This window comes from Caloenas nicobarica, chromosome 23, assembly GCF_036013445.1.
Source record: "Caloenas nicobarica isolate bCalNic1 chromosome 23, bCalNic1.hap1, whole genome shotgun sequence".
NCBI lineage: Eukaryota > Metazoa > Chordata > Aves > Columbiformes > Columbidae > Caloenas > Caloenas nicobarica.
This window is the reverse complement of record NC_088267.1, coordinates 5928033-5941676: the sequence shown is the minus strand read 5'-3', so window position 1 is coordinate 5941676 and position 13644 is coordinate 5928033. Positions and strand designations below refer to the sequence as shown.

The following is a 13644-nucleotide window of genomic DNA, read 5'->3' as shown; positions in this document are numbered from 1 at the left end:
CGGCGCTGCGCGCACCTCGGAGTCACGTGGGGGAAGGGGCGGGCGGCGCCATGTTTGTTAAGGGCGGGTGTGGCGGGCCCTGCTGGCCCAGGGCAGCTCACACTGCACCCAAATAAAGGGTTTTGTTAAAAAAAAAAAAAGGAAAGGCAGTAGTAAAAAAAGCACCTGGCTGTGGCTCCTGGAGCTGCCAAACCTCAAATGGAGCCGCACGGCGGCCGCGGCTTCACCAAACCTGCAAAACACACTGAGCGACATACGTAACACCAGCTTATCACCAGCTTATTGTTGTATTAATTACTTACTATTAAAAGAGGGGGGGCAGGTTTCCCTCAAGATCTCATCCAGGTGATGCTGCAGACACGACGTTTTGCTTTCACCGTCACTAAGCTCAGCTTAACCAAGCTCAGCCTAACCACAGTGCCAGGTCCAGGCCCCGCTGCAGCGACTCTTTGGGCTTAAACCCGACATTCCGGGGTATCAGCCTGACCATATAGGATAATTTGGTAGGAAAAGCCCCTCAGGATCATCGAGTCCAACCGTTCCCCACCCCTGGCACTGCCCCATGTCCTGAGAACCTCATGTCCGTCTGTCCAGCCCCTCCAGGGATGGTGACTCCACCAACCCAATTCCAACGCCCCACAGCCCTTTGGGGAAGAAACTGTTCCTAAATCCAGCCCCAATATCTACTGCAGGAAAGAGAAATAAATCCTCCCTGCCGAGTCTCCCGGGGGACACCCCGAGCGCCTTGGGTCGGGGCTCTGATTTGGGAAGAACTCACGTTTTCTCTCCTTGGTGGTGTAAACTGAGTGGTTGAGGCCAAAGAGGCGCTTTGAGGAACATCTGCAGAAATGGAAAACTTTGGGTAAAACCAGGCCAAAGCATCAAGGATTTGCATTCCGGGCAGCCAAGGCCAGGCTGAGATCAGGCGCGGCTCTCAAAATAGTCCCTAATTACAAACTGTGAACGCTGCTTGTTCTTGTTTTACTCATTTCCAGTCTCTGCTGTTTTTCTTTTAACCATTTTAGAAGTGCGAGAGGTGCACACGCGCTGGGGGAGCGGAATTACTCCCCTCTGATCAACTGGTTGTATAAATACCGGTAAAATGGGTACTTAGCACTACTGGTGACTAGTTTTTCCCTCCCAAACGTAGCGTTCACTTATGATTAAATTCACCACAACGGCAACACAGAAGCCGCACAAAAGCTGCTCACGTTACCTTCTCCAACCTTGCTGCTGAGGTCCTGTCTGTTAAAAGAAAAAAATAACATTTTTATAATAATTTAATCAGACTAAACAAAGCTCCTGGAATACAGAACTAAATTATCAGGTAAGTTTGTTTTGAATCAACAGCGTTGTCGCAGAACAGCAGAGTCCAGCAGAATTCTTATCTCACAACTTGGTTTTCATTTAATATTTTTGAAAGCCAAGGAAGCCCAGCGCCATTCTCTCAGTAAATCCATTTGAAGGCCTCTCCTGCCAGGCAAAGAGCTCCTGCGATTCCTGCCGATAAACAGACTTTTTCAGAAAACGGTCACTTTGATCTTGGCGTGAAACCTTCTGATTTCTGGGAGTAAAGGGAATACAGTTAAGGGTGGGTTCTGGGAACTGGAGAGGACCCGGGGGATAAAACAAGGTGATTTCTTGCACACAAAAAAATTTGCCTTAAAAAAACCCTTCTATTTAACTATGCCTTGCTTAAACGAGCTCGGTGCAGTTCCAGCTCCTGCTTCTGTTATCATTTGAGGATAAAGCTTCAGGCTAAATAAAATATCTACTTACTAACCCCTAAGAACGTGCAGATTTTCATCTGAAGAGCCTGAACTTTGGCCGTTTGCCGACGGGCAGCAGAGCTCTGTCCGCTGGAAAACCCCGTTCTCCGAGGGCCGCCGAGTCCAAACGCTTCCAAGAACACGGAGGAAAAAAAAAAAAAATATGTGAAGGGAATGAAAATTTTCCATTTTACAGAAGCAAAAGGGAACGGATTCCCTGCCCAGCAACAGCCTGTTCTGCCATGTAAATCCGCTCTGAGTCCAGCCTAAGCAGCGCTAAGCCAGACCTCCATCGCTGAGACAAGCCTAACGGCGAAAGCAAAGCCAGACCGCGTGGAATTAAGGCCTCCGGAGCAAGACGGGGCTTTGTCCTCCCCGAAAAAGCTGCTGGAACATCCCTGAGGTGTCTGCGCTGACCTGCAACATCACACCTACCAGAGCTGAGAGCGCCGAAGTGACCTCCTCGTTCTGCCAAGAAAAAAAACCCTTACAAACATCTTACCAAGATTTAATGTACATTTATTCTTAACACGTGGAACATATAGTATAAAGATTTCATACTGAATAAATGATATTCATTAAGCCAAAAAAGGAAAAAAGGGGGGAATTTACATCAAGTTTTTAGCTACATCGTCTGAAATACAAATATGCAGAATTCATCACTGAAAAATCTCAATTGTGTTTCTTCATCAGGAACTTCAACTGAACCTAGAACTTTTTCACACCTCGATTAGAAAGAAAACAAAAACAGGAAAAATAAACTATAAGTTGATTGGCTGCTGAGACAGCAATGACTTTATACACAGAGACCTGTACAGCATCCTCCGGGGAGGGATGTCTGGCAAGAGATTAAATAATTGTGTCTCGCTTTTGCAGGTCATCAACTCGTTAACTCGTCATACTATAAAGGGGGAGGGAGAGGGGGACAAAACTGCGAGGAATCTCAGGGTATGTGCAATGTACAACGTCATATATATATACACACGTGGCAGCGTTCGGGCTGCAGCTAAAGGTTAAAACCAGTTCTAAGAGGTGATCTCAGGGTTATTCATACAATCAAGGAGGAAGAGAGAAAGAGGTCAGGGTGTTGTAGGTTCACACATGATACTTTGGGGGAAAAGCCTTTTTTTTTTTTTTTTTTTCTCCTCAACATTAACTAAAAACATTTTTAAAAACTACAGCTTGCTGCTGATCCAGCGTCTTTTTTTTGTGTTTTTCTTTTCCGTGTGAGACATTATTACAGTATGTTTACAGTTTAAGGTGTACAGTACATGAAGTTCTACACGCTACTGCACAGGCCTCCCTCGGACAAGGTCTGTTCACAACTGGTAACTTCTTGGTTCCTGCAAGATAGATTGTGAATGTACAGCGATAAACCACACAGAGTTCAGCAGTCACTTTGTGTCCTTCAGAGTTTTACCATTAAAAACAGTTATGAAAGTGGTGCCTGTCAATGTGATAACGCGGCAAAGTCGTTTTTCCCCAAACTCACTGTAAACGACAGTAACTTTGGTTAAAATAAAAAAAAAAAGTCTTCTATGTAGACAGAACTTTGTCTCCTTTAATAAGGGATTCAGGACAAATTTGAAGGGCAGGGGAAGGGGAGAGGGAATGGGGACATCTTTCCCCAAGGGAGAAGCAGGACAGCGCAGGGCAGACAGTGGATTCTGAGGTGGTTTTGCATAAATAAAGGGCAACAGTCAGTTTTTCTAAGTTCTCCACTCACGCACACGCACACGGGGGCTCGGATCCCACAGCTGTCATGACTGGCCAATTAAAAACAGTACGTCACAAATCACTTGTGATACCAAAGAGTTCATCAAAGGCGACACGGAGATGTCCAACAGCCGCGACTCGTATAGCGTGAACTCCGAGTGGTTCTCGTCCACCTTGGCCAGGGCCAGCAGCGCCCGGGCGGCTCGGCGCATCATGTCCACGCTCGTCGACTCGAAGGGCGGGTTCTGCATGTGCATCAGGCCGGCCTGGCTCTGCTGGAACTGCGTGGCGGCCAGGCTGTCCTCCAGAAAGCCCAGCAAGTTGCCAATGCTGCCCTTCTGCACAGCGATGGCTCTGGCTGCCAGGCTGTCCCCCTGCGCCAGGTTGGCCAGCAGAACCACGGCCATCTCCCGGCACACCGGGTTCTTTCTGTCGCTGAGGAACCGCACCATGGTGCCGTACAGCTTCTCCAAGCGACTGAAAGGGGGAGTCGCGAGGATCAAATCCACATTGTTGTCCTGGATGCTGAGTTTGCTGAGTGTTTCTAAAACCAGTCTCTGAGGGGAAAGGACCGCGTTGGGCCCCAGCGTCGGGAAGGGATCCTGGGCCTCCGCGGATGGACACACGGCCCAGTGGAGGAGTCCGTCCAGGATGGGCAAACAGATGCTTTCCGGGTAGGGGGAGAGGTCCAGCTGGCCAGAAATGTTGGCCAACGTGACCAGCGTGTTTTCACGCAGCATCTCCAAGCAGTCCCACCACCACTCCACCTTGTTGCAGCTCACCCCTTGGTCCTGCTCCTCCTCCTTCTCGTAGGTCAGGGGCGCCTGTTTGCGTTCTGGATGCTTGTGGTGCAAGAGAATCAGTTTCCCTAGAATCAGCAGCAGCCCGGGGTGTTTAGACATTTCAAAGTCATTGCCCGGTACAAACGATAAACTCCTGATGATGTTCGAGACGCAGATGCAGCGCTTGGCCAGAGAGTCCTGCCAGTCCAGGAGGGTGCAGAGGGGCGTCTCGTCTTTACTGTGAGGTTCGTCCTCCAGAATTTTTATATTTCTGTGGCTCTGAGCTGGACTAATGCCAAAGGGAAACTTGCCGCTTTCCTTCGCCGTTTCCGAAGCTTTGAGCTCTTCCTCCTCCCCTGGCAGGGAACCGGGACGTGCCGAGAGCATGTCGTCCATGGTGGCGGTTATCCTCTTCTCCGAGGAGCTGTCGGACGGAGGAGTCTCTCCCTCCCTCGTGCTCGGGCTGATCTCGGCTGCCGAACGTTTCCTGGCACCAGCGGTGCAGGGAGCTCGTTTATGAGTCAAAGGCAGCTCCGTCTTGCTCTCAAAGTGGGTCTGGATGTGCTCGGTGGTGTCTCCGCCGCCGATCCGCCAGTGCAGCAGCCCGCTGTCGAACTCCTGCACTCGCCCCAACTTGTCTGAGTAATCTACCACAAACGGGTCGTTTTTCTGCACAACCTTGACTGGAAGCTTGTCAAATTTACTAACTAGTTTTTCCTCGCTGCTCTCTAGAGGTGCTTTGTCCTTGCTCGAAAACGCAGCCTCCTCCTCTTCCTCGTCCTCTTCTTCCTCCTCACAGTTTAGGCTCCGCGGTTCATCATCCTCCTCCCCTTCTTCATGAGAGGAAGCTGAAGATTTACAGAACCTTTCGGGATCTAATAGTGTTCTTTGCCCTGGGTCTCCCACCTCGTATTCCTTCAGGATTCCAAAGATCTCGATCAGGCAGCGCCGGAAATATTCCACCAAGAGTTCCAGCAAGCCTGGCAGCTACGAGGGAGAAGAAACACGGGAGGGGAAGGAAGAAAAGGAACAGTGATCAGAGAACAACTCAGGCCAACGTGAGCAACTGGGAAAGCAGGGCATAAAGGGCTAAGGATTTAAGCAGTGATGATAATTAATGGGTTCTGCAATAAAGTGATTGCAAAAAGGGAGCTTTCAGTCCTCTGAGAAAAGGAACAAAGGCAAAACCAGACACTGACTGTCAGTATCCAAGCTGACCCCCCTCCACGCACACGTACCAGGGCAAACGCACACGTACCAGGGCAAACGCACACGTGGCTCTTGGTTTTCTCTCCCTTCTGGTTAATACACGGGGAGGTGAAGGGCAGCACTAACCAAAAGAGCCGTTAACAGCATTGCCAAGCGGTTTTCACAAGAGCCACACGCGGCGGCTGAGGAAGGCTGGTCCCTCCGATCGGCACCCCCGCCTCACCGCGCACAGGCCGGTGAAGGACAGACCCAGAGCTGAACGAACGCCACCAACACCCCGAACGTCGGCAGCCTCCAGCCTTTCACAGCACCCTCGCTCAAAATCCTTTATGGCCTCCCTACCGCTATTCACTTCCTCTGTTACAGAGGTAGCGTATCTCATCAGAGGAGCACACACACGCTTGCACACCGACAAACATCTAAATTACACAGACCAAAGAATAATCAGCGTACAGCTGCCCAGACCCCGTGCTCCACAGGTACGGGGACGTCCGGAGTCCAGCTCTACAAGGGCACGGGCTGCTTGTTGCTCTCTTGCTGACAGAAAACCCTCCAAAATTAGCACTTCAAAGAGAGCATCTGCACCCACCTGGCTGAGGTTGAAGGTCATTATGCTGTTGTCATCATAGAGCAGGATGTTTATGGTATCTAAGGCCCACGTACTTTCAGCGAGCAGCCCAGACTTCAGAGACATCATCACTCTCCAGGCTTCAGGAGTTCCTGTAACATAAACACACGATACTTCCAGCTCCCGGAGTTTCAAAACAAAAAGGAGATACTTGATACTGCTTTTCTGGACCCACGAAGAGCAGAGCTTGTTTAAGATGATGTACAGGCTGCCTGTACCAGCAATCTCTCCACAAACACCACCAAAATTATGTCTGAAAACACAACTAACGTGCAAAAATATAATCCAAAGCCAGCAGAGCCGTTCCGCTTGGCAGCACCGTACTGAAGGGTAACGGCAACACCATCCCCTCACCAGGCACAAGGAGAAGAGCAGAAGTTTCCTCTTACCGATATCTTTTGCCGTCAGCCGTCTCCTCTGCTTCAACACAGGCTGCGTAGCTTCTACAGATCCCGGAGGGAAGGTGATGTCTCGTCGGATCATGGGCGGCTGTACAGCTGCTGGTGTGATGTGCGAGGCGGGGACGGGTGGTCCCGCCTTCTGCATTTTCATCCCCGAGTGCATGAACGGAGATTTACTGGGAGAAGTGCGGTTCTCCAGAGGTCTGGGCAGAGGTGCTGGGCTGGATACCTGAGGAATGTGATTCTGCATGCTAGAGGGGGTCTGGTAGTTAGACTGGGGGGGCCTTGTCATTGGGGGCACGGTGGCAGAGGGACCGTAAGGAGGTTGCCGGTTCCCGTGGGATGGCCACGGTCCCTCGTGGTTGACCCTCTGGTCTGAATGCAGAATTTCGTCTGTTCGAGTCACTCCGTGATACGCGGGCCCCTGGGGCGCGGAGCCGGCGCTCTGCCGGTTCGGATAGCTGTACCCGATCTCATTGCGCCCTTGCCACATGGCACCTTGCTGCGGACCCTCCGGAGTCGACTGGATGGGACCCCCCATCATCTGAGGAGGCATGTTCTGCTGAGCGTTGGAGCCCGGGGGAGCAGAGACCCTGTCTCTGCCAAATTGGAAGGGGAACTGGTTCTGCGGCCCCCCGGCAGCTCGGCGGTCAGCGGCGGGGTACGTGCTCCCGTACTGGTTGTACAGGTCCTGCTGGGGAGACGGCTGAGCCGTTTGCTGCTGGCTGGGCTGCTGGGGCTGCGCTGGCGGCAGCTGCTGCTGCGTCTGGCCCTGCCCGGCACTGTACGGGACATTATACATCTCCCCTTCGTGTCGCTTCGCAGGCGGGCCGTAGGTGCTGTCCATCGGTCGCTTGTAATTCTACGGGGAAAACGAAAGCAATGACGATATGAGATTATCTACTTAAAAACAAGGAACCCAAACCTCAGCGGGCAGAGCTACTGAGAGCCAGAGGATACAGCTCGCAGCGTGGCCTGTAAGAGGGCAAGACTTGTCTCGTTCGTTCACAAAGTTGGATCAGTCTCTCTGTTTCAGAAGCCAACACCAATTCCTTGCGGCTGGCTGGGCAGTTTCCTTGCGGATTCTACGAGGACGCCTTGGGGGCAGGAGTCTGCCCACAGAAAGGACTTTCCTGCAGAAAAGACTCAGCTCTGCTGTACATTCACCACAAACCAAACTGGGCATGGGTACTTGTTTCCTTTCATAGCCAGGTATTTTATCAGACTCTATTTCTCTTATATACATTTCCCAGAAAACAGATATTTTTGCTGAAGCATTGAACGAGATGCACTAAAAATCATTGTGCTTCCTGCTTCTTCCTTTCCCGTAGATTTCAAAACTCTCCACCGAAAGGAGCAAAAACTATTTGCCCCTCTACTTAGGTGCAAATGTAGAAAACACTCAATTGCCAAGACAAAATTAAACCCCAAGCTCTCTCTATGCTCTAGCTGCTCAGAAGCTCCGCGGTCACGACTGGCTTCAGATGGAGCTCTAGGGCTTCCAAGATGACAAGTACCAGAGTAACTCGAACTCTTGGCTCAGAGCCCCGTGGCTCTGGTTGCAGAGCCAAAGTGCAGAGCAGTTGGAATTATTCTTAGCACAGCTGAGCGAGTGCCCTCTCTATACTCCCCTAAACCAGGACTCAGAATTATCAGGAAAACATTATGGGTCTTGGCACTGATACAAAGAGCAAGTCATATATAAGGATTATGGAAGGAGATATATGTTTGTTCAAACTCTGTCCTGAAACAAACCTGCTGGTTTTGGGAACGAGGAGTAGGAGGCAGGTCTGGAGCCTCCGTCTGCGGGCTCAGGGAGGCAAAGACAAAAAAAACCCCTTGGTTGTGCAGAACGATCCACCTGAAACAGCTCCTCAGCACAATCAAGGACTTACTCCAAACAAACCCATGCAATCACTTGCACCAAAAGTGTTACAGAAACATGATGGGATGTGGAAAGTTCCAGAGAAGCCCAATAAAGCTTCCTGATCTCCTGCTGCCTGACCAGAGCATGCGCATCTGCAGACTACACAACTGCCATTCTCAGAACATTGTTTTGCTAACACGACACTAGAAACGCTAATGAAAACTTATTGAAACTATTTGGAAACTGGAAAAAATTTCCTGTACAAGGTACCTAATTCTACACATTCATAAAGCAAACACACAGTGAGAAGAGTTTCCATCCTCCTCCTTTTACAAATTTCACACATAAAACTATTTTGTCCCAGTCGAATCAGAAACATCCTGATGACTTACCTGCTGTTGCTGTTGGTACATCGTAGTTTGCTGGCTGGGGAAGGGGCTGCCCGAGGATGTGCCTTGAGTGGAGAATTGATTGCCATAGGAATCATGTCTGGAGGAAAAATGGATGCGTTACTCATCTGATTAGACGCACGTTTCACTTTCCCAGTCCCAGAGCTCTTGAAACTGGGAAGAGCTGGTTGTGGCAACACCCAGACAGACCTTTGCTGCTGCTGCTGCTGCTGGGGGTAGCGGCTGGGAGAGTACATCCCCGACTCGGGGGTGGAAGGCATGATGTTGGGCTGCGGGGTTCCAGTTGCTAAGTTGCCCTCAGGTCCCATCCCGGGCTCCGTCCTACATGGAAGCAAACACAAAACCCCCCACATTTCACGCTTGCTCATCAAATGGAAAAAACATGGTCAGAAAAATCATAATAATGAAAATAATCATTTCACGTGAGTCAAGCAAATCAGGGTCTCCCCGGGTTCAATACCCACCTGACTCTGTCGTAAGGAGCTCCGTAGGAATAGTGTTGCCGCTGTCCCATGGCCATGTTACCCATCCCTGGACCCGCAGCACGGTTGTAAGGGTCACCCATACCACTGTTGGGGCCCTGCCCTGAGGACATGAAGGGATCGCTTCCCGGAGCTGAAATATCAAAAGACCGACCAATAAACACGTCTACCTCTGCATTACAAAGATACATCCCGTCTTGTGGGGAATAAAAGTGAGCAGAAGGTCTCCCATAGCGCATTCGAACGTATGGCCAGACAGAGGGATCAGCACTCAAGGAGAAAAGGGGACGGAGCACACAGGGACCTCCTCACCTTTCCTCATACTGCTGTACGGATCTTTATTTGGCTCGTAAGACATGCGACCCATCATGTCAGAGGTATTCATGCTGGGCTGGTACCCTGGATTTGGAGTCATGGAGTTCCGCTTCTGGAACGTAGGATCACTGCCATCTGCAAAGGCATCCTGAAGGCCCACTGAGTTACTCCTGGATAAGAAAACACAAAAAAACCACAAACACAGGATTAGAGAGGCCCACAATGCTCCTTGGGATACTTTTCCCCACAAGTTCCCTCTCAGGTGTTGCTATTCCCCAGAAGGACCACAGTTATGATCCTCCAACATAGCCAAGAACTGCCCTTCTGCAATACTGTCCTCAACCCCAATCCCGAAAGTAACGATTATTCACACACAGATGCAGAGTCAACAACATTACCGCGAGCTGTTAATAAAGGAGCAAAGGCACAGAGCTCCACCAAAACAGCCATAGGTGCTGGCAGTGACCCAGACGCAACCTCACGGTCCCACTGTCCCCAGCAGAGCAGAGGAAGGTGCGATGGTTTCATACCTGATGCCTGGCAAAGGGGGCATCTGGCTGTGTGGCGTAGACGCTGGAGTTGGTGGCTTCAGGTCTCCTCCTTCTGCCATGGAGCTGCTGGTGGACTGAGGCGTCTGAGGTCCCTGCATTGAGCCTGAACCCGCTGCAAGAACAGAGATGTGGTGTGAGCAGCTTTGTACCCTAGAGATGCAACCCAGGACCTCCCAGAACATCAGCCTCAAGGAGAGAGAGCAAAGAGCCCTTCAAGAAAGAGACAGATGGAACACGGCCAAGAAAGTGCAAGGAACTCAACACTGCAAGGACCTACTGGGCCAGACTTCCCAGAAGAAACATGTACAGTAACATAAAGCTGGGAGGACATGTTCATTTTCATCACACCTTCACTCTTAACCACTTTTCCTTTTACATATGGAGCCAACCACTGTCTCGTGTTGCCAGGTTGATGCTCTACAGTGCACCACGCAACACAGAACACAGCCCTTCTTGCCAAGCGACAACCATGGGTCCATCACCTTCACATTCTCTTTCTACCCAGAAAGAAGCCAGGTTTGAGCCCTCTCCTTCAAGTCTCCCAGTCCTTTTAGTGATGGAAACTCCAGGACATCAGCTGAAGTCACCAAGTAGCTCTGAACGAGGGCTCCTCTGTCTGCTCTGCCCTTCAACAGGGGTTAATTCACGCAGGTTAATTCAAGCACCACTCCCAAGAATTCCTGGAACAGGGAATGCCGGAGATGCCGGATCCTTCACTGAACAACAAAACCCGTCCAGCAAGTTCCCTGGCTCTGCACACGTTGCTTTACGCTACAGTAAGCTTTCATCAGAAATCCCGGCCGTCATGTGCGATGCAGCTGTGCCGGCAGCTCCAGGAGCTCTCCCCTGCCCCGGGATCGCTGCAACAGCTCTCAGGTTCATCTGCTCCCCGCAGCTGGCAAGAGCTGAACTCTTAATTAATGTTTCCATTAGTTACTATCCCCAGCACCCGATATCCCTCAGCTTCAGCCCTGCTGGTTGATGACTCATTTCAGCTATTCATTAAAATCCTCCGAGGTCACATCCAGGGCATGTTTGTTTACACCCCACCTTCCTGGCACCCTGTCCTCTGCTGCGCGACTCCCTCCCAGCCCGGGGAGGGCTCGGGAGAAGGAAGGGCCGAGATGAGCTCAGCAGGGAGTTTCATTCACGGGCCCTCCCCGCCGTTCTCCTTCGTTCATCAGCAGCGGTTCAGCTCCGCTCGCTTCCCCCAGGAATTCGCCCCTCGTCTGGGTTCGTAAGGCTGAAATCGGCAGGAAGAGGCCTCGAGACATTCCCCGCGTCGCTGCCATTTGGTGTTTGTCCCCACCCCCTGCCGTCCCTCCCACTCACAAATTTACACACAGTTGGAGCCGGGCCAGTTCCACGCTCTGGGAATTAAAACCCAATGACAGACTGATTACGCCTCCCCGGGGACACGCTGCAGTTTGCGAGCAGGAACCCAAGGAGGTTTGCAGGAATCCCGTGCCAAGTGCCCACGAGGCAATACCCAGTCTGCTCCAGCCACGGCCTCTCTGTAAACGCTTTGGATTTTTTTGTGGGTTATGAGCGCACGCTGCATGGAAAACAGCTCCGGCACCAAGAGGACCCAAACGATTGCCCAGAATGGGCTTTGGATGCTCTGCAGCCTCAAAAAGTGGTTAAATGCAGAATGAGGCAGCGTGATCCTCATCACTCACAAAGTTATGCAGAAGTTCATTTGACAGAACAGGTTGAAATGAAGCGTAAGCCTGTGCCAACAGGTTATAAAGTCTGTAAGGAGAGCAAAGCACATGTGTCTGTGGGATGACAGAGCCCTTCATCCAAATCACGGGGCTTCCAAATGTCCCACTCGCTTTCCAAACTGTGAAGTTATTCTCCACAGCACGTGGAGTCAGGTGTCCGGTGCCAGAGATTCTCTGGTTCAAACACTTATTGCACACCTTAAACCAGCGTCTAAACTCACCCGGAGACGGAGGCTGTATCTTAGTCTGAGACTTCTTTGAATCGGCAGCTGCAAAGATATCTGGAGGGGGGTCTTCACCTCGCTCAATCTTGCACTCGAAGGCGTAGAGACACTGGATGTACTGCTTCTTCAGAGAGCTGGCTGCGCTGCTGGACGTGCCCACATTGAGGTTTGTGGCCAACTCGCGCCATTTCTTGTTTTTGTTGACCTGCACAACCAAACAAGAGGCTCTAAACTCCAAATCCCAGCTATTTCTCCCTCCAAGAAGTTTTCCGGGGAGAAATCAACGCTTCTCAGCTAAAACGAGGATGCAAGAAGGGCTAAGCAGATCAGATACAGTTGTGTTCAAACCCAAAACCTAGTAAATTCTGTTCCTCACCTAGAGAAAACTTTTCAAATTGGGACAGATTGCAAAGCCATGAGGTCAGTTGACAGCCAAATGCAAAGACAAAGACAGTGTCACTCGTCTTCGCACCGGACAAAACAGGGAAAAAAAGGACTCGAATCTCACCACAGACTGTTCTCAACCAGACAACGGGAGAGCAGATGTCTGGCTCACTTAAAGGCTGCTGGGGTTTATAAGCATTATTTTAAAAAAGAAACGCAGCTAAATGGAAAGGCGCAGCTTACCTTTAGCTACAAATCTAACTTTGAATTGTGTCGCCTATCGACTCGTGACTGCCGGACTGTGGGCAGCTCTGAACGCAAACACCCCGACACCCACCTGAGTCAATCCTCCGATCTCCTTCACGGAGATGTAGAGTCGGTAAAGGTCCAAGGGTTTCCTGCCCACCGCCGGCAGGTTGGTCATGCCCATGGCCTTCTCTTCGGTAAAGGCCAGGTAACGATCTACCCAGATCTTCCTCTCAGGCTCTCCACCCAGCTCATAGAGTTTGGTGATCTTCTCGTTGGTCGTAGTAGAAGAACTGGACTTCTGGGAGAAAGAAAGAGATATCAGGACTGAGCAGCACAAAAGCTGCTAGTTCACATCCACGGCGGTTTCAAAAAAGCAGCCAGCTAAGAGTTCAAAGTTCTGCTGTTACGTTGAGAACGGGTTTATATTAGACCTACACTTGTCTCAAATCAATGCCAGGCAAGTGTTTTTTGACATAGGTATCACAAAACCAGCTGCTGCTACATTTTACCTTTGACTTGGATTCTGCTTTTGGCGTCCCATCTGCCTTATTGTTCATTTTAGTTGCAGGTGTTAATTTGACCTCCCCAAGTCCCATCATTTCAGGGCTTGCTGCCATCCCTAGGAAGTTAAAAAGAGTTTTTTAAGGCCGATTTTGTCATAATGGATTAAAAAAAATTAAAAAATAAAAACATAAAAATCAATGAAATGCCAAACAGTCAGCCCTGCCTTACCTGCAGAGTTGTTCGCCATATTCCCACCCATGGGATAGGGTGGACCCTGGGGGTTTATCATCCCAGCCATACTGTTAATTCCCTGTCCGTACGGAGGTCCAGTGCCCATCATTCCCCCTTGGTTCATGTTGGGATAACCAGGAGGCCTAGAGAAGGCAAGGAAGAAACAGATGCTTACTCCACATACTAAAGATTGAGATC

General features: G+C 50.5%; 1 protein-coding gene across 4 annotated transcripts in view; it reads right to left on the bottom strand.

The window, feature by feature from the left end:
• Window positions 1–2304: 2304 nt before the first annotated feature.
• ARID1A (AT-rich interaction domain 1A) overlaps window positions 2305–13644 on the bottom strand; it is a 56905-nt gene continuing 45565 nt past the window's right edge. For 3 of the 4 annotated variants that reach the window (XM_065650324.1, XM_065650323.1, XM_065650321.1), the window contains 12 exons: window positions 13444–13589; window positions 13221–13330; window positions 12800–13009; window positions 12076–12283; window positions 10110–10242; window positions 9577–9749; window positions 9247–9397; window positions 8972–9103; window positions 8765–8861; window positions 6494–7367; window positions 6066–6196; window positions 2305–5254 (listed from right to left, as the gene is read on the bottom strand). In XM_065650324.1, the coding sequence (XP_065506396.1) occupies window positions 3530–5254; window positions 6066–6196; window positions 6494–7367; window positions 8765–8861; window positions 8972–9103; window positions 9247–9397; window positions 9577–9749; window positions 10110–10242; window positions 12076–12283; window positions 12800–13009; window positions 13221–13330; window positions 13444–13589 (4090 nt within the window). In that variant the 3' untranslated portion in view covers window positions 2305–3529. The remainder of the gene's footprint in view (window positions 5255–6065; window positions 6197–6493; window positions 7368–8764; window positions 8862–8971; window positions 9104–9246; window positions 9398–9576; window positions 9750–10109; window positions 10243–12075; window positions 12284–12799; window positions 13010–13220; window positions 13331–13443; window positions 13590–13644) is intronic. The other variant, XM_065650322.1, reaches the window with a different exon arrangement.